Source organism: Lithobates pipiens, unplaced genomic scaffold, assembly GCF_037356315.1.
Source record: "Lithobates pipiens isolate NorthernLeopardFrog02 unplaced genomic scaffold, aLitPip1_a1.2 Scaffold_8, whole genome shotgun sequence".
Classification (NCBI taxonomy): Eukaryota; Metazoa; Chordata; class Amphibia; order Anura; family Ranidae; genus Lithobates; species Lithobates pipiens.
The window spans coordinates 61,512,817-61,533,796 of NW_027507903.1; the positions used below are offsets into that span (position 1 = coordinate 61,512,817).

General features: G+C 41.7%; 1 protein-coding gene across 1 annotated transcript in view; it reads left to right on the forward strand.

Moving 5' to 3' along the window:
* The window catches only part of TRPM7 (transient receptor potential cation channel subfamily M member 7), a 177,420-nt gene that overhangs the window by 55,676 nt on the left and 100,764 nt on the right, over window positions 1-20,980 (forward strand). The window contains 8 exon segments of the mRNA XM_077473924.1: window positions 399-533; window positions 3,009-3,062; window positions 4,623-4,763; window positions 4,929-5,063; window positions 9,505-9,782; window positions 16,648-16,876; window positions 17,115-17,270; window positions 20,553-20,696. Coding sequence (XP_077330050.1) covers window positions 399-533; window positions 3,009-3,062; window positions 4,623-4,763; window positions 4,929-5,063; window positions 9,505-9,782; window positions 16,648-16,876; window positions 17,115-17,270; window positions 20,553-20,696 — 1,272 coding nt within the window.

Genomic DNA, 20,980 nt, shown 5'->3' on the forward strand with positions numbered 1-20,980 from the left:
AAAGCCACCCATAGATGAGTTTTTGTTTTTTTCAACTCACCGGATTCCACCATCCACACATTCAAGGTGGATGGGGGAGTACTCTTTGCTGTGTCATTGTATTCTGACAGTGGGGAGACTTCCCCCTCTGTCAGAATACACTTATCAGCGCTGCAGTCTAAAGCCTTCAGGTGCTGATTGAGCAGGGAAAATCTGACAGTAGGTGGTTGTAGGTGGTTGTAAAGAAGTCGATTGGTAGATGCATGGAACAAAAATTCAGCCGGTCCCTGCTGAACCAGGTGAATTTTGATCCATGTATGGCTCTCTTTATTTATTTTGTACCATTTTAGAAATTTCTTTAAGTAATGTGTTTCTGGGTTCTCTGTTTTGGGTAACCGGTTTATCAAATATTTCCTCAGGTTGGTTCTTTGGAACAAGCCATGCTGGATGCGCTTGTAATGGACAGGGTTGGCTTTGTCAAACTTCTCATAGAAAACGGTGTCAGCATGCACAAGTTTCTTACAATCCCTAGACTGGAAGAACTGTATAACATTGTAAGTGTGGCAGTATTTTTTTTTTTTAACCTCTCAATTTATATTTTGAACAATTCATCTTTTTTTATTGTGCAAATGTTGTTGTTTTTTTTTTAATTAAATACAGTAGCATATAATTTTTGAGGAAAACTTAGGTTGCTTGTATGCATTGTGCTTCTTTTGTATTTAGATACACGATCCGCTACATGCTAGTGTTAAGAAAATTGTTGTTCATTTTTCTTTTTCCCAATTCCCCTGTTTACCTTCAGGCATGTCTGCACAGTTTGGATACTCACCCAGTCCCCCAATCCAGCGTTGCCCTGTTGATAGTCTTCTGTCAACAGACGCTGCTCAGTCCACGTGCTGCCATCTTCTGATATCATTGAGTGATTCGCCGGCTCTTCCTGGTTGAGCAGACATGGCCTCACAATGATGTGCGGCTAGGCCCTTCTCACTCAGTGAAAGACCTCCCATCATATGTGATGTGCCTATCCGGGAGAGCCAGTGAGCACTGTTCTTTTACAAGAAGGGAGAAGGGATGCATAGAGTAAACTTTAAATATAGGGAAAAGTTTGATTTCAATAGACCATTTAATGACAAGGGGAGAGGCTTTATCTCAACTTTGATAAAAATCAAAGCCTTGCTGGCAACCACAAAGTTAATGTATCTCAACACTGTTAAATATTTTAGGTCAGGTGATGTTCTATTGCTACCATTTTCTTAGCTTCCTAAATTATTAGAGAAATTCCAGTACTGTTTTACTGTTGTGTTTAAAGGGTTTATTTATTTATTTATTTTTTGGAGGAGATGGGGCTTAAAGGTTATGTTTTTCCTTCTTGTTCCCTCCCCCCCCCCCTAAATTCCAGCCCCCCATGTACCAATATAGCATTAATGTGCTGCTTTTGCAAAAATAAAACCGATTTCCATTAATTCTAGACACTTACCTCACTCTCTTCATAGCTGTTTAAAAACACTTTCCATTGCTTCTGCCTTATTTCCTGCACAGACTTTAGATCATGATACAGGAAGGAGTTTACCAGCTTATCTCATTAGCACACACCCTGCATCGTCTACCCTCAGCTGGTCAACTCCTTCCTGTGTCATGACCTAAAGTCTGTCCAGGAAATGAGGCAGAAGTAATCAAGCAGTGTTTTTAAATGCCTATGAAGAGCGTGAGGTATGGAAAGCTGATTTATTTTTGAAAAATAAGTACATTAGTGCTATATTGGTACATGGAGGGGGGGCTGGAATTTAGAAAAAGGTGAACTTGGCTCTTAAACCAGGTGACTGGTAGATCTTGGTCTGGGGTTGCTGACCTGCCATCCCAAGGCAACAAGGAATACAGAGGGACTACTTGTAAAGTGGGAGCTGTACTAGAGAGCAAGTGCCGCATAAGCCTCATGCGGAATGATACCAACTGCACTCCACCTCTTATCCCAGCTAGCGGTCTCCAGATTGGGGCCAGCAGCAGGAAAGAGATCTTCTGGTCAGTGTGAAGCAATAGACTGGGCATAATAGTATAGGGCTGCTTTCACATTGATGTGATGTGGTTTACCCACACTGCGGGTGCAGTGCAGCATATCTGCAGCTTTTCTGAATGCAGGAGTTTTAGTGTGCTTTCAGAAAGTGCACCAAACCAGCAGGATATAATAGAAGTCTATGGCAAAGTGCAGCTAACCCAGGAAAATCGCAAATACACTGTGCTGATAAACTGCAGAACATTAGTGTGAAAGAAGCCTTATAGGGGGGTCAGAACTGTAAGGGGTCAGTTACATTTGCAGTTTCGGGGGTTGGTAAAACCCCATAGTTAAGACTGTGTCCAGAGGTGTACATATGTTGCAGTTGCAGCAGGAGTTATACGCCCTGTCATGGTTGGTGGGTGTAGCACCTGCCAAGCATGACCCATTCAAGTGAATGAGGCCGCTCTGCAAGCGCCCTGCAACCTTGTGCAGTAGAGCAAACAAGGGGTTAAATTAGGCAGCGTTGTGTTGCTTTCTCACCATCTGCTTTCACCCCTTGGACCCCATAGAAGCATGAATTTGTGGGGCGCTTGCAGAGTGGTCCCATTTACTTGAATGGGTAACAAAGGGCTCATTCACAAGCGCAGCAGGCACTTCTGCTCCTCTAAAAAGCAATGTGAGTGTGTTTGACAAGTGGTGCCACCTGATTTAACCCATGATTGGCGTGCAATGCACGTGATTGTGGCACAGTAGTACGACAATTCGAGGTTTAAATCAGATGTGAGGAGGTACCACTATGTCCGGTGATCTTTGATTTCTCTTATGTTGCTCAGGTAGAGCTCCACCTTAAGGTTGCCTACCCCTGCCTAACTATAAATAAATACAAATACATTTTCCACTCTGTTCATCACTTTAATACTCTTTCACACATCCTGAATCGGAAAATAATTATCATTTTAAACATCTGAAATATTGGCATTTATTAACCCAAGTCATAACATTACTCATCTGTATTTCTTTTTTTTTTGCATTAAAGAAACAAGGTCCTACTAACCCAACTCTGTTCCATCTTGTCCGAGACGTAAAACAGGTAAATTTAACATTCTTCCCTGTAAATAGTTTTTGTTCTAGAATATTAGAGTACATCTCAAATGAGTGACAAACCACATTTATTGTTGTCTGTTTACCAGCCATCATCACTATGTCTTTTTTTTTTTTTTTTCCAATTTGAGACATCCAATGCATTTGTTCTTCACTTTTCTTTCCATTCAAAAGAGTTGGTCAGCTGTATCTAAACATTAGACTGTTAGAAGGGAAGGTATGGTGCTTTACTAGTAGGCACACATTTTGAGTTGTGATTGTTGATACAGTGTTAACCTGTAAGTTTTGAGATTGCTCTGTTTTTTATTCTACCTCATTTCAGCTTTTTGAAATAACATCAGCCGTACAGGCAGCACATGGTTTCAGTGGGTTGGCAGACTTTGTTATAAGATGCAGAAAGAATAGCCGTGCATATCCTGCAAAGCAGGGACTGGAACAGTAATATGGTTGCACTCAAATACATTTATACTTTCATACTATACATCAAAACGGGGGGGACGACGATGACCCGGAGGAGAATACAGTCGGGGGTGATCGTGGGGGAGTTACAATCACCAGTCTCCCTGTGTGGCTTTCAATAAAGCAGCTGAAAAAAGTGCAGGTGGGAGAGGAGGAGAAGTGACTGTCAGCTGCTTTTATTGAAAGCCACACAGGGAGTTTGGTGATTGTAACTCTCCCACCGCTGCACTGATTATCTCTGAGGCTGCACAGGTATCTGATTAGGCATCGGAGCGTTTGCACAAATACAAGTACTTGTGCAAATGCTTGGTATAGGCACCGATACTAGTATCGGTACAACCCTATTAAACACCATTTAAAAGTGAATTTTGTAAGCCAGTAAAAAACAACCATTGCTTTGCATTTTGCTTGCTCTAAACTCTGGTTCAAATTAGGATAAGCTAGAAGCACAAAGTCTATTTAAAGAGTGTTCTTGGTAAGTATGTTTTGTTTTTCCCTGCTTCTGTCTACCATGCTCAGCGGATAACAGTCTTGCTGGTATAATAGCAGCCAAATACCCTGGAAAGCTACATAGGTGGAATGTGACTGTTACTTTACAACAGATATGTTTTACAGGCTTATCAGAATTTTTATTCAATTTCTGAAGGCAGAAGGAACCATTTAGTAGTATCAAGGTATACCTTTAATAACACGCCACTCCCTTTTCATCCAAATACCTATTTTTTTTAAAGTCAAATCTTTTGTTTAACCCTGATTTTCATATCGTAGTGCTATAGCTGGAATTTGCTAGTTGCTTAGGAACCAAGCTATTGTTTTATACAGGCAGGGAATGTGTTTATGCTGACTTTTAGTTTTTTTTGTAGCTGCTTTTGGGGAGGCTGCTGGATTGATCTGGAAGATCTGATGTTAAAATGCATGGCATCTTATGGTGCCTTCAATCATCCAAAATTATCTTATTTATTCATTTTTTTTTTTTACTACAGATTCAATTTTAGGTTGTGTTTTTGGGTGCTCCTTAAAGGTAAAATGGCATTACTGCTTGTAACCTCTAATGGTTTATATTTATTTCAACTTGTTTTATGGATTGCAGGGTAACCTTCCCCCAGACTATAAAATTACGCTGATTGATGTGGGCCTAGTCATTGAATATCTCATGGGAGGAACCTATAGATGCACTTACACAAGAAAACGCTTTCGTCTCATCTACAACAATCTTCTTGCTGGAAACCGGGTAGGTTGTAAATTAGGGTAACTTGGATAAAACTTATTCCTTACTACCTACTCTGGTTTCAATGGTGGTTGTTGCTGGAATTAATGGAAGCACTTTTGCTGCCAGAGCTGTTTTTGCATGTGAAATAATAATTTTAGGCCTGAAGATTACTTTTTTTTTTTCCAGCGTTCTGGGAGAAACACTTCAAGCAATACACCTCAAATGCGTAAAATGCATGAATCATTTGGAAACAGAGCAGATAAAAAGGAGAGGATGAGGCACAATCACTTTATCAAAACTGCACAGCCTTACAAACCAAAGGTAATGCGATTTAGCTGTTAAGATAAGGGAGTTTGCTTTTTTCTTTATCGTTCGGTGCTTTATTTTATTGTGAGTTAGAGATTGTAATCTAAACTATTATCTATGGGTTCCTACATATATAAAATGTTCCCACTAGACACGCTGGGCCTGCTCCTTCCCCATATGGGGGTCTTGCTCCTCCTGTTTCAGCAGGTGTAATATTCTTAATGTGATGAAAACCATAAAGTTAAATCATGTAAAGCCTAAGATATCATTTGGGAGGGTTGAGTCCAGGGGCAACTGACATCTCATGGGGCCCCCGGGCAATAGGAGATCATGAGACCCCTGTGTCCCTGCCCACACTTAAGCCACACCCACACAAAGCCCCACCTACATATTGCACTGCCCACATTACATGTGTTCGTCACAAAATTTCTCTACGTTATGTTCAAAAATAAAAGTTTTAATAAGTTGCATTAAAAGTATGACAATGGTACGATTCCAAAGAGTACCAAAAAAAAATGTCCAGAGTGATCCATAGGATACAGTATTAAAACTCTGAACACAATTTAGAGCAAATTGAGAATAAAAATAAATAGGGAAAATGAAATTGCAGAGTTTAAAAAAGCACAAAATAAAACACATCTATGTCTTTTCAATCTGACAAACTATAGTCACATTTCCAAAGCAATAGCAAAGTAATAAACCAAATTACCCTAATGAAATTAAAGACTAATGCAACAGACCCTCAAAATGCGGGCCAATATGTATTTTGCACTCTAAGCAATCTGTTCTGGCATAAAAACACCTTATTGTTACCACTGCAACTTACAGAAGTTGCAATGCACAAGCACAGATGGATGGCATCAGGGGCAGCCTGCCAACCAGAACCAGACTGCAGATACTAGGGTGTCTATAAACCCTGACAATTTCTACAAACTACTGCAACACAACATTTTCCAAGTTTCCATCGTTGTTCAGGTAAGGGTGAAATGAAATCTGATTGCAATCAGGGGCTATACTACCAGTTAAAAGCAACCTGCAGGTATTGAGGTGTCCACAGATCCTTATGATTGCCACAAGAAGCAATGGATGATCAGATAAGGTGATAATCTGCTACATGCAATCAGGGGTCATCCTGCCAATCAGATGCAGATACTGTGGTGCCCACAGAACCCTTAGACTGTTACAAGACTCCTCCATTGAGATCTAAGGGTTCCATAAAAAGTTCCAATGGATAATCGGATAACCTGAGTTGCTTTGATCAGATAAGGGTGGCATCTGTTACTTGCAATCAGCAGGCGTCCTACCAATTAGAAGCAGCTTGCAGATATTGAGGTGTCCAATGACCCCTAAAACTGCTATACACCCCTCCAACATGCCCACTGTGATCTCTAACCTCAGTAAAGCCTCTTCTTACACACGATGAGTATATTTGACAAATGATCGTTTGTTTTGTTTTTTGTTGTTTTGTTTTTTCCCGCATGCTAGTCTCATATCAAAGAGGTTACTCAAAGCTGAGTTCCACCCAAAAGTGGAACTTCCGTTCATTTGTCTCCTCTCCCTCTCCGGTGCCACAATTGGCACCTTACAGGGTGGGGGGGGCAGGATACCTATTCCCACTTCTTAGAGTCCACGCCAAAGGGCTCCCTCCTCCTCTCCCTGTTGCCTGGCTAATAGGAGAGAGGAGCGGGGCCTCACAGATGCGCAGTAGGGTTCCCGGCATGAAGCCGCAAGGCTACACTACTGGGTTCCCTTACCCGCAATGGCGACAGCAGCACTCAACAACTGATGGAAACATCAGCTGCGGAGCCGACATTGCTGGACTCCATTATTAAAAGCCGCCGGTTTAACTTCCGAAAATTCTTGTACGACAGAATACAACTTCGGAAGTGATGTAATGTGTTGTATTGTAATGTAATGTATTGTTTTGTTTCCAAGCATGTGTGGTCTTGGTCATCGGGCAGCCCTGAACCCTCCACCAAAGTCCTCTCCGGAGCTGCACACTGTCAATCTGCCCATACACAGGGCTGACAAGTGTCTGGCCAGCTTGGATCCAATGTCCCCCAGTGCAGAACAGTTCAAGCAGTTTCTAGAGCCACATGGAGAGCCCTGGGGTGCCATGCCCGACTCATCTCCTGTTCCCCAGGACAGAGCCAGTCACAAAGCTGTACTCACCAAGTCAACCATAAAGTAGTATAACTGGCTTTGTAAATACTGCTTAGTAGTACTAATAAAGCACTAGTTACAAAGCTAGTTAAATATAAAATAAAACGCACTTCACCCAGCGTGTAAAAATTATGAACTCCCACGACCACGCACCTCCACCAACCTAGACACTGACCAGATAGCGGAGATCAATGAGCCTTGAACTATTGCTATGAAGCAAAGTGGCCACGTGTCCTGGTGTTGCAATCAGATGGTGAATTCCAGAGGGATCATCGACAGATGGGGGACATCAATACACATTGATCAATTGCTATGAAGCATAGTGGCCTCCTGCTCTGGTGTAGCGATCACATGGTGATATTAAAAAAGGGTCACCAGCAGAAGCCCAAATGATGCTCATAGTATAGTAGTTTATTGATATAATGAATAAAATCAATTACAATTTCTGCAGCATAAAATCATAAAAATTGTCCAGGAAAAACGTAGACGTATAGCCGCCGTTCCTACTCCAAGGACTTTGCTACAATGACCATAGCATGTAGGCCCCTCCCGGCTCCTGTTTTGTGCGCATGCACCTATTTCGGGAAACTCATCGGGAGGGGCCTATGTGCTGACGTCATTGCCACAGAGTCCTCAGAGTAGGAATAACGGCTATACTTGTGAGGTTTTTTTTTTGCCAATTTTTATGATTTTACGCTGCAGCAATTGTAATTGATTTGATTCATTATATCAATAAAATACATGTTGTGAGAATTGTTTGGGCTCTCACTGGCGAGCTTTTTTGTACAGTGTTTGACCCTTTCGGATATCACCACGTGATCGCTACGCCAGGGCAGGAGGACACTATGCTTCATAGCAATTAATCAATGTGTATTGATGTCCGCCATCTGTGAATGATCCCTCTGGGATTTACCATCTGATTGCAACACCAGTACACAAGGCCACTTTGCTTCAGCTATGAATACGCGCCAGAACTTCCTTTCCTCTCCTACATTGAGCAAAGCCAGCACCTGAGAGTCTCACTAGGGTAATACGTTGGTGTTTCTGAGAGGCTGGAGCGGTAATCTTTCTATGTCCACTTTGCTTCATAGCACTAGTTCAAGGCTCATTGATGTCTGCTATCTGGTGAGTGTCTAGATTGGTGGAGGTGCTCAGTCGTGGGAGTCATATTTTTTTTACACGCTGTGTGAAGTAGTGCATTTTATTTGATTCTTAACACTATTGGATTTTTGGTGAGTGTTTCGGTCACAGCACACCTACCTACCAGTGGAATCTATCTGAACACCCACTGTAAAATTCCCTCAAAGACGTCATGGATTTATTTATTTTAGAACTTGATTTGCTTATCGCTACTTAAGATTTTTTGGTATATTTGTCACAATTGAGTGCCGCACACCATTTCCTTTATATTAATTATTAAGGCTGGTTTCACACCTATGCGGGTTTCCCTGCATCCATTTCACTTGACAGGATATTGTGACCGGCTTTCTATGGAGCCAATTCACATATCTTCATTGCGGCTGCGGAGTGGCTGTGCGTCTTTGGCTTTGTTTTCAGGGCTAAATCTCAGACATTAATCCAGCCTTGATTTGTCCTTGAAATGGAGAACAGGGATGCACTGGACCCCTGCTGCGAGCCGCATCCGTCGGAGGTGTGAACCCAGCCTTCAGGTTGTATAGTTAGTTTTGTGTGCTAGTCAAATAGTACCTATTCATACAGCGCTCACTTGATTTTATTTTTATAGTTCAATGCGAAGCCTTTATTTTTTTGGGACATAATGGTCTCCCCTATGGTCTGAGCCAGGTGCAGATCTGCTGAGGGAGAGGCACTGAAAGACGGCAAGTGTACACTGTACATTGATCAGAAAATCCTGGTCATGAACCTGTAACAGTAATTGGCATTAAAATGGTAATTCCCATTTTAAAGGGAGAGCTGCCTGGGGAATCCGACTGCTTCTATGCACATTGAGAAGGGCAGAACGGACTCTGCAGGAAAAGTGGACATGAACCAGCCACACTGCTCTCCCTGTATGCAGCTGCTGGCCAGCTTTTATGTGTGGCACTCATGTGCCATCCAAAGTGCTGCTGTGTACCACTGGGTTGCCGACCCCTTTAATAAAGGTACCAGGACAGAGCCTCTCATGGTGCCCCGGGCCCCCCCACTGGTCCTCGGGCAGTGCCTAAGTGATCAGTCCACCCCTGGTTGAGTGACTATTGGTTAATCTTCAGCTATTAAAAATTACCCTGTTGGTGTTTTTAACTGCAAGTATCTTATGCTGTATGTTTTCTTGCAGGATGCCTCCATAGATGAAGTGAAGAAGAAAAGGGTTAAAGATGAGATTGTGGATATTGATGATCCAGAAATGAAACGCTTTCCTTACCCATTTAATGAGCTGTTGGTTTGGGCAGTCCTAATGAAGAGACAGAAAATGGCCCTATTTTTCTGGCAGCATGGGGAGGAGTCCATGGCAAAAGCTCTTGTAGCATGCAAAATGTGCCGCTCCATGGCCTATGAAGCAAAGCAGAGTGATGTTGTGGATGACACCTCAGAGGAAATGAAGGAGCATTCAAGGTATTCTAAATCATAATTATTCAAGTTGTTTTATATTTTGCAGTCTTATGGTAAAGCGGAACTAAAGTCTCTTCTACAATAAAATAAACCACATATCTGCCTGCTTGCAGTCTTATTTAAAATTTGCACTGAGCTCCACAAGCCTTCCATACTTTTAAGTGATCGTAAATGATCACCTTTTAAAACAAACCCATTCAGTTTAAAATAGAAATGAAAGGCAAAACATTTTTGTATAGATATAAAAATACATTATACCTTCTCTCCCCCCCCCCTTTTTTTTAAATAAGGCTACCTTTACACTGGGGCGCTCAACACGCAGGCGGTAAAGCGGCGCTATATTTAGCGGCACTTTACCATCATTTTAGCGCCGCTGATCGGTTGCTAGTGGGGCAGTTTTAACCCCCACTAGCGGCCAAAAGGTTAAAACCGCCCACAAAGCGCACCGCTCCAGTGTGAAAGCCCTCAGGGCTTTCACATTGGAGTGCACTGAGCGGCTCTTTCAGGGCGCTTTGCAGGCGCTATTTTTAGCAGTTTAGCGCCTAAGTAATCACATTCTTTCTGTTCTCAGCTGCATAAGAGCTGGGGGAGGAGAGAAGTAGCATCACACTGAGCTTCCCAGTGAATGGCTGTGCAGTGGGGGCATGTCAGGACAAGTCTGATCATTAGAGGAGAGCAGGCTGAGTTCCCAGCATAGCTCCTGCTTAGTGTGGTTTAAAACCTCCCTGGCAGTATGATTATTTCAGATTTTTGAATCTCAAAGCGGTACGTTGTTTTGCATGAAAATTTGGCATTTTATATTGTAGGTCTGTAATTCTTGAGGAATAACTCACTTAAATCTGTCCAAGCAAGAGTCTAGTAGACAATCCCGAGTATGATAAAGTTTGAAACACAAAATCATAAATTATAATATAATAAATATAAAAAATTATATAATAATAATAATACATTTTATTCAATAATGTAATGAAATTACTGAAATTTGCTCAGTTGCAGAATCGTCACTGTCGTCACTTTCAGTATTTGATGACGAATTTTGCCACAAATCAGTATCGCTTAATTCTGCAAGTGATTTTAATTCACTATCTCTGTTTTCTAGCTGGTCTAAAACCGCTTTTGACGTAAAGGGACACTTTTTGATTGCCATGGACATTCTCAAGTTTCAAGGCAGAAAGAACAGTCTATATAATATAAAAGTGCATGCAGGGCACTGGACAAAGCACTAGGGACAAAAGGGATGTGAAATTATTTGATACACTACACTGTAATCTGTAAGATTACTGTATGTGTTTTTCACTTTTTTGAATATGCCACCGGGCTCCGCCCCCATACGTCACGGCACTCGCAGGGAACGGAGGCCGGCACAGTGATGAATCGAGTACACAGCCCGTGGACACAGCAGGGGGATATCACAGGATCCTGGGGACAAGGTAAGTAACTTTACCAGGACACTGCAATGCAATCCCGCCTGTGGCTCGAGGTTAACACTTTTGGTAATAAAAATTCACTCTGAGGCTGGGTTCACACTGCTGCAGGGGGAGATCCGGATGTGATTCGCACAGCAAATCACATCCGATCTCCGTAGCGATGCGAGTTCAGCCATACAGATAGTATGGCTGAATTCGCATCGCTCCCGCAGCAAACTCGCACGGGACCCTTTTTTTGGTCCGCAACAGAATCGGGTCGCATGGGGGTTCACACCATGCGATCCGATTCCTGTGCGAGTCGGCAGATCGCACTGCGATATGCGGACGGATCTGGGGGTGTCATTAACATATCATTGACACTCCCAGCCGTCCGCATAGGGCAGTGTGAACTGCCGGCGGGAGTAATGCGATGCGGGAAAACGCAGCGGATTTGCGGCGTTCCCGCATCGCAGCGGTGTGAACCCGGCCTGAGTCACACTCGGGATTACCACTAGGAAGGTTAATAGGAACTGGCTGCAACACCAGGGATTTCACACAAAGGAAGCAATACAAAGAGAACAGCATATGTTCTGATACAAGTACATGGTACAGCAGGCACATATCAGGAATATGAAGTATTGAGGTAACAAACACTTTACCTAGTGGATCATAGGTTGGACTAGGATACCTACAACTAATAAATGAAGACTATAGCAAAGATTCTGACATAATCATCTAAAGCCTTAGGCCCCTTACACACAGGTGCCTTCTTCGTTTGACGGATGCCATTTGCTTAGCGGGGGATCACGCCGCTGATTCCCTCCAAACAGGCAGATGACGGGTCCATCTCTGCTCACTGTGCAGAGCATAGACTGACAGAGTCCTGTTCTCCACCATGGGGAAATCGGATGAAAACAGACCACCTGTCCATTTTCATCTGATCTGCCAGATAGTTGGGAAAAGGACCATCATCTGTCTCGATTTGGCAGACAGGATGGAATAGCTGTGGGTGTCAGTGGAAATGTGCACATGTCAGCGCTGACATCTGTCGCTCCATAAGGGTGAATGGATGGTCCAGTAAGGTCCGCCTGAAAAACTGACAGGCGGACCTGATCGGACAACCCGTGTGAAAGTGGCCTAAAGCCACAGACACTTTAATACATTTTTATTCTCTTTTGGTTTTAAATCTAACCTGCTGCCTGGTCACTTGAAAGGATGAGGGTTTTGCTCATAACGCCTGCTAAACATTATACATTTGTTTACATTTTAAGATTTATTGAAGTTCCTTATTTACTTTGTGTCATAAAATAATCTTAGTCTATCAGTCTCATATTCTTGATATGTGCCTCCTGTACTACAGTGCCTTAAAGTATTCATCCCATTGACATTTTTCCACATTTTGTCATGTTACAACCAAAAACATAAATATATGTTGTTGGGATTTTATGTGATAGACCAGCACAAAGTGGCACATAATTGTGAAGTGGAAGGAAAATGATAAATGGTTTTCAATTGTTTTTACAAATATGTGAAAAGTGTGGCGTGCATTTGTAATTCAGCCCCCCTGAGTCTAGAGCAGGCTTTCTCAAACTTTTAACCCTAGATGAACGCCAAAAGTAATTTTCATGTCTTGAGGAACCCTTACTAAAACCAAATCATCAGGGCTCGATAGGAACAATGCTCCTTATATTGGTAGTCAATAGGAAGAATGTCCCCCTTAAAGTGCTGTTCAAAATGCCACCCTTAAAGACAGCTAAAAATATATTTGTGTCATGCTGCTGGCTTTGCTAAGTGATGTTGAACCTTGAACTCTGTAGGCACCATCAAAAAGGAGGTTCGTCAGCCACAGCTCAAGGAACCCCCAGCAACCTCTAGAAGAACCCTGGTTGCGAATGGCTGGTTTAGAGAGTGACATTTTTTACCCGTTCTTTGCAAAATAGCTCAAGCTCTGTTAGATTGGATGGAAAGCATCTGTGAACAACACTTTTCAATGCTTGCCACAGGTTCTCAATTGGATTTAGATCTTGACTTTGACTGGGCCATTTTAACACATGAATATGCTTTGATCCAAACCATTCCATTGTAGCTCTGGCAGAACTGAGAAATACAGTTGAGCTGTTCTAGTAGTTTGCATACCCTGGCAGAATTTATGATTTCTTGGCCATTTTTCAGAGAATATGAATGATAACACAAAAACACTTCTTTCACTCATGGTTAGTGTTTAGCTAAAACCGTTTATTATCAATCAACTGTGTTTATATCATTATGACAACAACCTACCCAAATGACAACGATCGAAAGTTTACATACCCTGGTAATTTTGGCCTGATAACATGCACACAAGTTGACACAAAGGGGTTTGAATGGCTGTTAACGGTAACCATCCTCACCTGTGATCTGTTTGCTTGTAATGGGGGTGTGTATAAAAGGTCAATGAGTTTCTGCACTCTTGACAGATGCTTGCGTCTTTCATCTAGTGCTGCACTGACTTTTCTGGATTCTGAGTCATTGTCAAGAATTGTCAAAGGATCTGCGGGAAAAGGTAGTTGAACTGTATAAATCAGGAAAGGGATATAAAAAGATATCCAAGGAATTGAGAATGCCAATCAGCAGTGTTCAAACTCTAATCAAGAAGTGGAAAATTAGGGGTTCTGTTGAAACCAAACCACGGTCAGGTAGACCAACTAATATTTCAGCCACAACTGCCAGGAAAATTGTTTGGGACGCAAAAAAAAACCCACAAATAACTTCAGATGAAATATGACACTCTCTGAAGACATTTCGTGTGGCGGTTTCAAGATGTACAATAAGGAAACACTTGACGAAAGATTGGCTGCATTGTCGAGTTGCCAGAAGAAAGCCATTACTACGCAAATGGCACAAATTATTCCGCTTACAATACACCAGACAGCACAGAGACAAGCCTCAAACCTTCTGGCACAAAGTCATTTGGAGTAATGAGACCAAAATCTAGCTTTTTGGCCACAACAATAAAGGCTACATTTGGAGAGGAGTCAACAAGGCCTATGATGAAAGGTACACAATTCCTACTGTGAAACACGGAGGTGGATCGCTGATGTTTTGGGGATGTGTGAGCTACAAAGGCACAGGAAATTTGGTCAAATGTGATGGCAAGATGAATGCAGTATCTTATCAAAAAATACTGGCGGAACATTTGCATTCATCAGCCAGGAAGCTGCACATGGGACATACTTGGACATTGTAACATGACAATGATCCAAAACACAAGGCCAAGTCGACCTGTCATTGGCTACAGCAGATAAAGTAAATAATAATATAAAATGAAGGTTCTGGAGTGGCCATCTCAGTCTCCTGACCTCAATATCATTGAGCCACTCTGGGGAGATCTCAAACGTGCAGTTCATGCAAGACAGCCCAAGAATTTATAGGAACTGGAGGCTTTTTGCCAATAGGAATGGGCAGCTTTACCATCTGAGAAGATAAAGAGCCTCATCCACAAATACCAGAAAAGACTTCAAGCTGTTATTGATGTTAAAGGGGGCAATACACGGTATTAAGAACTGGGGAATGTAAACTTTTGATCAGGGTCATTTGGGTAGTTTCTGTTTCCATTATGATTTAAAAAGAGTAAAAACAGTTGATTGATAATAAATGGCTTCAGCCAAATACTAACCATGAGTGAAAGAAAAGTTTTTGTGTTATCAATCATATTCTCTGAAAAATGGCCAAGAAATCATAAGTTTTGCCAGGGTATGTAAACTTATGAGCACAACTTTATCTCCAAAGAGACAAGCCCAAACGTTTTGCATTTAATTTCTATTTGAAACTGAATGGGTTGTTTTAGAAGATGAGGGTTTACGTATACTTTAAAAGAGGCTGTTGGAACCACAATCTGGCTTTGGTGCCATTCAAGCTAACTTCACTAGCTGCTTACTAACTACTACTGTAGACATGGATAGCTCAAGAATGTATATGATTATTATTTTGGAATAGTGAGACTATAGCTTGCTCCTTTATCATTAAAGTGGTTGTAAACTCCCATATATATCCAGTGAAGTGACTGGCCTCAGGTGATACAGAGATGAACCCAATAAGTTGTGCCTGTCTATCTTCTCTTCTCTACATCCATTCAAAGTCAAACATGTATAAAGCTTGTCCGAGCTTCCAGAAAAAAGAGAGCTGAAATTACACACTGCAGAGCTCAGTGTGCTGGAGGTCTCTCCACTGTCACCATTTTTCTCTTGGTGTCAGGAAAACTTTTCAGAATTGATTCATGCTGATAGCAAAGGAACGAAGCAGCAGACAGAAATGCCACTTTGGGCTCATTTATGCTTCCACTTCAACAAGCACTAAAATGCCTATAGCTTCAACATTCTTTTTGATGTATTTTTGATGCTTCAGTGGCGCTTAGGCGTTTTTTTTTTTTTTTTTTTGTAAGCTTTAATGAAGCTTGGCAGATGCCATGGGTGTGTGTGATGTCTAAGCCCTTGTAATCTGTCGGAATGAGTCTTATCGGACCGTGTCGTCAGATAATCCGACTGTGTGGTATGCATCGGACTGATTCCGTCCGAATCTCCGTCCGACCCAATTTTCCAACATGTTGGAAATATTTCCCGACCAACTGGGCCGGACGGACCTAATCCGATCATGTGTAGAGCATTTTCATCGGACCAAGTGCCACGCATGCTCAGATCAAATTCCTACATCAAAGCTATTGGCTACTAGCCTGAATGTAGTCCCATCGTAACGAAATTACGTCATCACGTTCTGAAAGATCGGATTTTTTGCCAACTTGGCCCAACCGTGTGTATGCAACAGTTTCGGACACAATCCGTCGGACTAAATCCGAAGGGCAAAATCTGATGGATTTGGTTGGCAAAATCTCCGACCGTGTGTACGTGGGCTTACACTTGCAATACCTTCAAAACAAAGTGATGCTAAAGCTGAATAAAAACTTCTCAAAAGCTGCAGCTGCTTCAAACAAGCATTGTCATAGACTTATGTGATTGGACACAGCGTATCACATGAGTAAAGAACTGCGCATCAGCTCTTTAGTGAGATTGAGGTCATGCCATATACCAGGGACACATTGCACCCATGATCCCTGTGCTGCACACCCCCAGTGAGACTGGGGCAACGTCATATATGACCCAAAACGAGAGAGGATCACACCCGCCATCAATTGTCTGTCTATACAACAGGAAGGAAGTGGTTTAAGATAGCTCTATCTTTCTAAAAAATATATATATAAAAATGTCATGTGTGTACAGTGTCGCATGACCGCGCAATTGTCATTTCAAAGTGTGACATCACTGAAAGGTGAAAATTGGCCTGGGCAGGAAGGGGGGGATGGTGCCCAGTATTGAAGACAAGTATCCACTATAGAGGGATGTGCTTTGTTCATATTTCATGTGTGAGGTTTACAATTACGTGAATACTTTGATAGGACAATTTCATATACAATTCTTTGCTTATTGTAGTGAATTTGGGCAACTGGCTGTTGACCTACTTGATCAAGCCTTCAAACAGGATGAAACAATGGCAATGAAGCTTCTCACTTATGAGCTTAAAAACTGGAGCAATTCCACCTGCCTCAAACTTGCTGTATCATCAAGGCTCCGCAATTTTGTGTCCCACACTTGTACCCAAATGCTGCTGTCAGATATGTGGATGGGAAGGTTAAACATGAGGAAGAATTCCTGGTATAAGGTACTTTATGCAACCGTACAAAATGTTTCCTCAGTATTTAAACATCTTAAATGTTGTGCTAGATAATTTTAACATTTGTCTTTTATAATTAAAAGTAGAGCTCTATTATTGTGTAGTACTTACCAACATATTAATACTAGATTACCTTTGCCATCACACAAATGTTTTCATTAAATGAAGCGTCTTCGATAAACTACTTTTAACTTTTAAATTTTTTTTCTATTTTTTTGTGTTCAAGGTTATTTTGAGTATTTTGGTTCCACCTACAATTCTAATGCTTGAATATAAAACCAAGGCAGAAATGTCCCACATCCCACAGTCTCAAGATGCCCACCAAATGGCAATGGATGACAGCGAGAATAACTTCCAGCAGGTGCCAGAGAACATTGCCATGGTAAGTTAAGAAAACAACTATTTTGTGTTTTCTGGATAAAGGAGTATGTTTAGAGTACAGGAAAATAACTAATTTCAAATGTGTAATATGGTGAACGCACATCACTGATTGGATAAAATTCTTATGTTCTTTAATTCAAAAAATTTAACTGGTTTATACACGTCTTTCTTCACCTTCTTAATCATTCCTTGATTTTCTTCCTTGGTGCCCTTCTGCACTCTCAAAAACACACTAATGAACTTGCTTAATCAAACCTTTTATTACATCTTTTATTTCTAAATTGTACATTAAGGGATGTAGGCTAATGTAAGTCGTGTACAATGCCGTATTCTGCTGCCTACAGGAGATAGTATAACCCCTCTCACTGCCATCATGCCTCAGTTTTTTGGAGTTTTTTTTGCTAGTGTCCTTGGAGAATGGAGATGATCAAAATATTTTCTTTACTTTTTATCAAAATTATTTTTCTATTAATTTTCTTCAGTTGCTGCAGAGCCAGAAGGATCAGTTGATCCTTGGCATTGCAAATAATTGATACATGGACGATTTGGGCGATATCTGCAGATGAGATTGGTGACGTAGATGGGGGTGGTGTGAATGGCCTTGTATGTTATGGTTAGTGTTTTGAATTTTACACAGTGGGGTAGGGGAAGCCAGTGAAGGGATTGGCAGAGAGGAGCAGCAGTCAGGGATCGGTTAGTGAGGTGTATTAGTCTAGCAGCAGAATTCATAATAGACGGAAGGGGGGATAGCCTGCTTAAGTGTAGGCCATTAAGGAGATAGTTGCAGTATTCGAGGCGGGAAATGATCAAGGAGTGAATAAGTTGCTTTGTGGTGTCATTAGTCAGGAAGGGTCAAATTCTGTAGGTTTTGCGGAGGTGAAGGCGGCAGGATTTAGCCAGTGATTAGATATGGGGGCTGAAGGAGAGTTCAGAGTCGACGATTACACCGAGGACCCTGGCATGTGTGGCGGGACCAATGGTTGTGTTGTTGATATTAATGGTGAAGTCAGGGGGGGAGAGAACCGTGAAGGAGGAAATATAGCAAGCTTCCTTTTTGAAAGATTGAGTTTGAGGAAGTGGTGTGACATCCATACTGATATGTCATTCAGTAAGTTTGAGATTCGTGAGGAGATCGAGGGGGTGAGTTGAGGAGTGGAGAGATAGATCTGGATGTCATTGGCATAGAGGTGGTATTGGAAGCCATGCCATGGGAGGTTAAAAATAAAATAAATAATAAAATAAAAAAATAACCTAAAATGTTACACAATGCACACACACCGGCTTCTTGAATGACTCCAAGCTTATCACACACCTGTGAGAATCCACATTCAGAACCCCTATATGGTTGGCACTTGATTTATTCCACTTGGCTACAGGCTCCTCTCCCCGTGTTTGTGTGTTGGGGAAGAAAGAGAAAAGTGGGTAGCCAGCTGCAATAACAGCTTGTGTATGAGTGTCAACTGACATGTGTCCGCCGGAATTATGGAAGACTGGAAATCATTTATTAAAGCTTTTGTGCACCTGAATGAGGCTGTGCAGGTTGCCATATGTTTGAGGTCATGGGCCATATCAGACAGCTCTGCGGACCATGGGTTGCGCATAACTGTTTTAGGCACCAACTCCTGTCATTCCTGAAGGTTTGGCTAGGAGACAGCCTGCTTCTCGTTCCCCTAGACTTAGAGTAACTCCACTTTTGTTGGAAAAAACAAAACAAAAAACCCCTCTGGGTGATCAATGTGTTTTTCAGGGATTTTAAACTTTGTTGCAGAGCCCTACCTGTTACTGCTCTGAAGAAAAAAAGCTGCTTGTCTGCAGAGTGACTCTGAATGGGAGTGACCTTTTCATCATTAATTAGCTGATGCACTTGCTGTGTTAGAGGAAAACACAGGATCTGCGTCCCTTTTTAGAATTGACTAACCCTTTGGGAGTATCTCACCAAAAGTCTCTATTACCCTAGCAGTATTCGAGCACACTCTATTTTGGCCCTGCATTAGGGACTGCGAGTGAAATTGGTAGCCATAATTACTAATATGCATTGGATGTCATTATGGCATTGCTGAAGGAGTAATTGGGTCCGTTTAATCCTTTGTTCTTCCCTGGGCGGATTGAGGCCTAATTCCTTCCATGTTATTTTACAACTTGAATTTGTTGGGATTATTCCCTTTTATTTTGATATAGTAAGCACACATCCGCTGGTGACAGAGCGGTTGTGGTACAGCCTGCTGGACACAAAAAACAAATTTTTTTGCTGAGAGTATCTTTTCAGGATAAATCTTCATTCCATTCATTTTATCCTGGTGAGGAGATTTGAGTTCTGAGGTGACTTTTATCCGGGGACTCTAAAGGGCATATTTAGAAAACAATGTATGTGAAATTCACTATACATTGACTGCAAGTGTGTTTCCTGATGAATATGTTTTAGTATAAAGTGAAGGATTCACTGCTTTATATGTATGCCCCTTAATGAGCGAGGTGTGTACTGAGAGCCTATCATAGCTGTAGTGCAAAAGGGTTGAATGTGAGAGATAGTGCTTTCCCTGTACCTTCTCTCCTGATTGCAGAATCATGCAGTAATGAAAAAGATGCTGCAATAAGAGTGCTTTCACACGGAAAATGTCGCCGGTCGTGCTAAAGTGCCACTCATTTTAGTGGGGCTTTAGCGCTGTTTAAGCAGCGCTTTTGCTCTGCTTTTCAGCCACTAGCGGGGTGCTTTTAACCCCAAAAAAAGGATTAAAAACTCCCATGTTGCGGTGTTTCCGAATTGCTTTTCAGGTGCTTCAGAAGCGATGCCCATTCATTACAATGGGCAGGGGGCGGTTTGGGAGAGCTGCCAACCCGCCCCAAAGATTCTTCTTGCAGGACTTTTCCGAACTTCCCGCAAGCGCACCACCCATGTGTGAAAGCACCTATTGCAGAGAATGGGAGGCAGTTTTTAGGCACTTTACAGGTGCTATTTCTAGCGCTAAAATGCCTGAAAACTGCCTCAGTGTGAAAGGGGTCGACCTGCACAGTAGGAAATTGGATATAAATTCACAGAAGGCTGAATCCTCCAGAAGGGAGCTTGTGCAAGGCAAATAAACAATATATATATATATATATATATATATATATATATATATATATATATATATATATATATATATATATATATATATATATATGCATTAAAGTGGGACAGGCAAAAAATTACTATAATACTTTGAGTTTATGAACATTGAGATATACTGCAGGCAGCTCTGAAAGCATGCATATTCACTTGTTTGCTTTATTTTATATGTTTTAGAATGTATTTAGGGAGGTCCAGGTTTTTGACAATGCCGAAGTTAAGCATGAAATTGAGATTCAGACAAAAACTCGAAAACTTCCTCTTGCTCAGAAGTTCTATGCCTTCTATCATGCCCCAATTGTGAAGTTTTGGTTTAACACGGTAAGCATTGATTTTTTTTTTTTTGAGCCATTATTAGTTTGGTTGTTACGGTGCTCTTTACCACCTTCTGTGTAAAAAGTGCTTCCAGTAATGCTCCCCAAACCTGGCAAGGATCCTAAGGCCCAGCTTTCCTAATTGACACATGTTAAAATATCTGTTGGCGTATTGGCCAGCAGGCTACAATCTGTCATTACTGTACTGATGGGCTTTATGCCGGACAGATGTACTATTAATATTATAAGATTATTTGTTAAACTACAAATGCAATATGATATCCCAGGGAC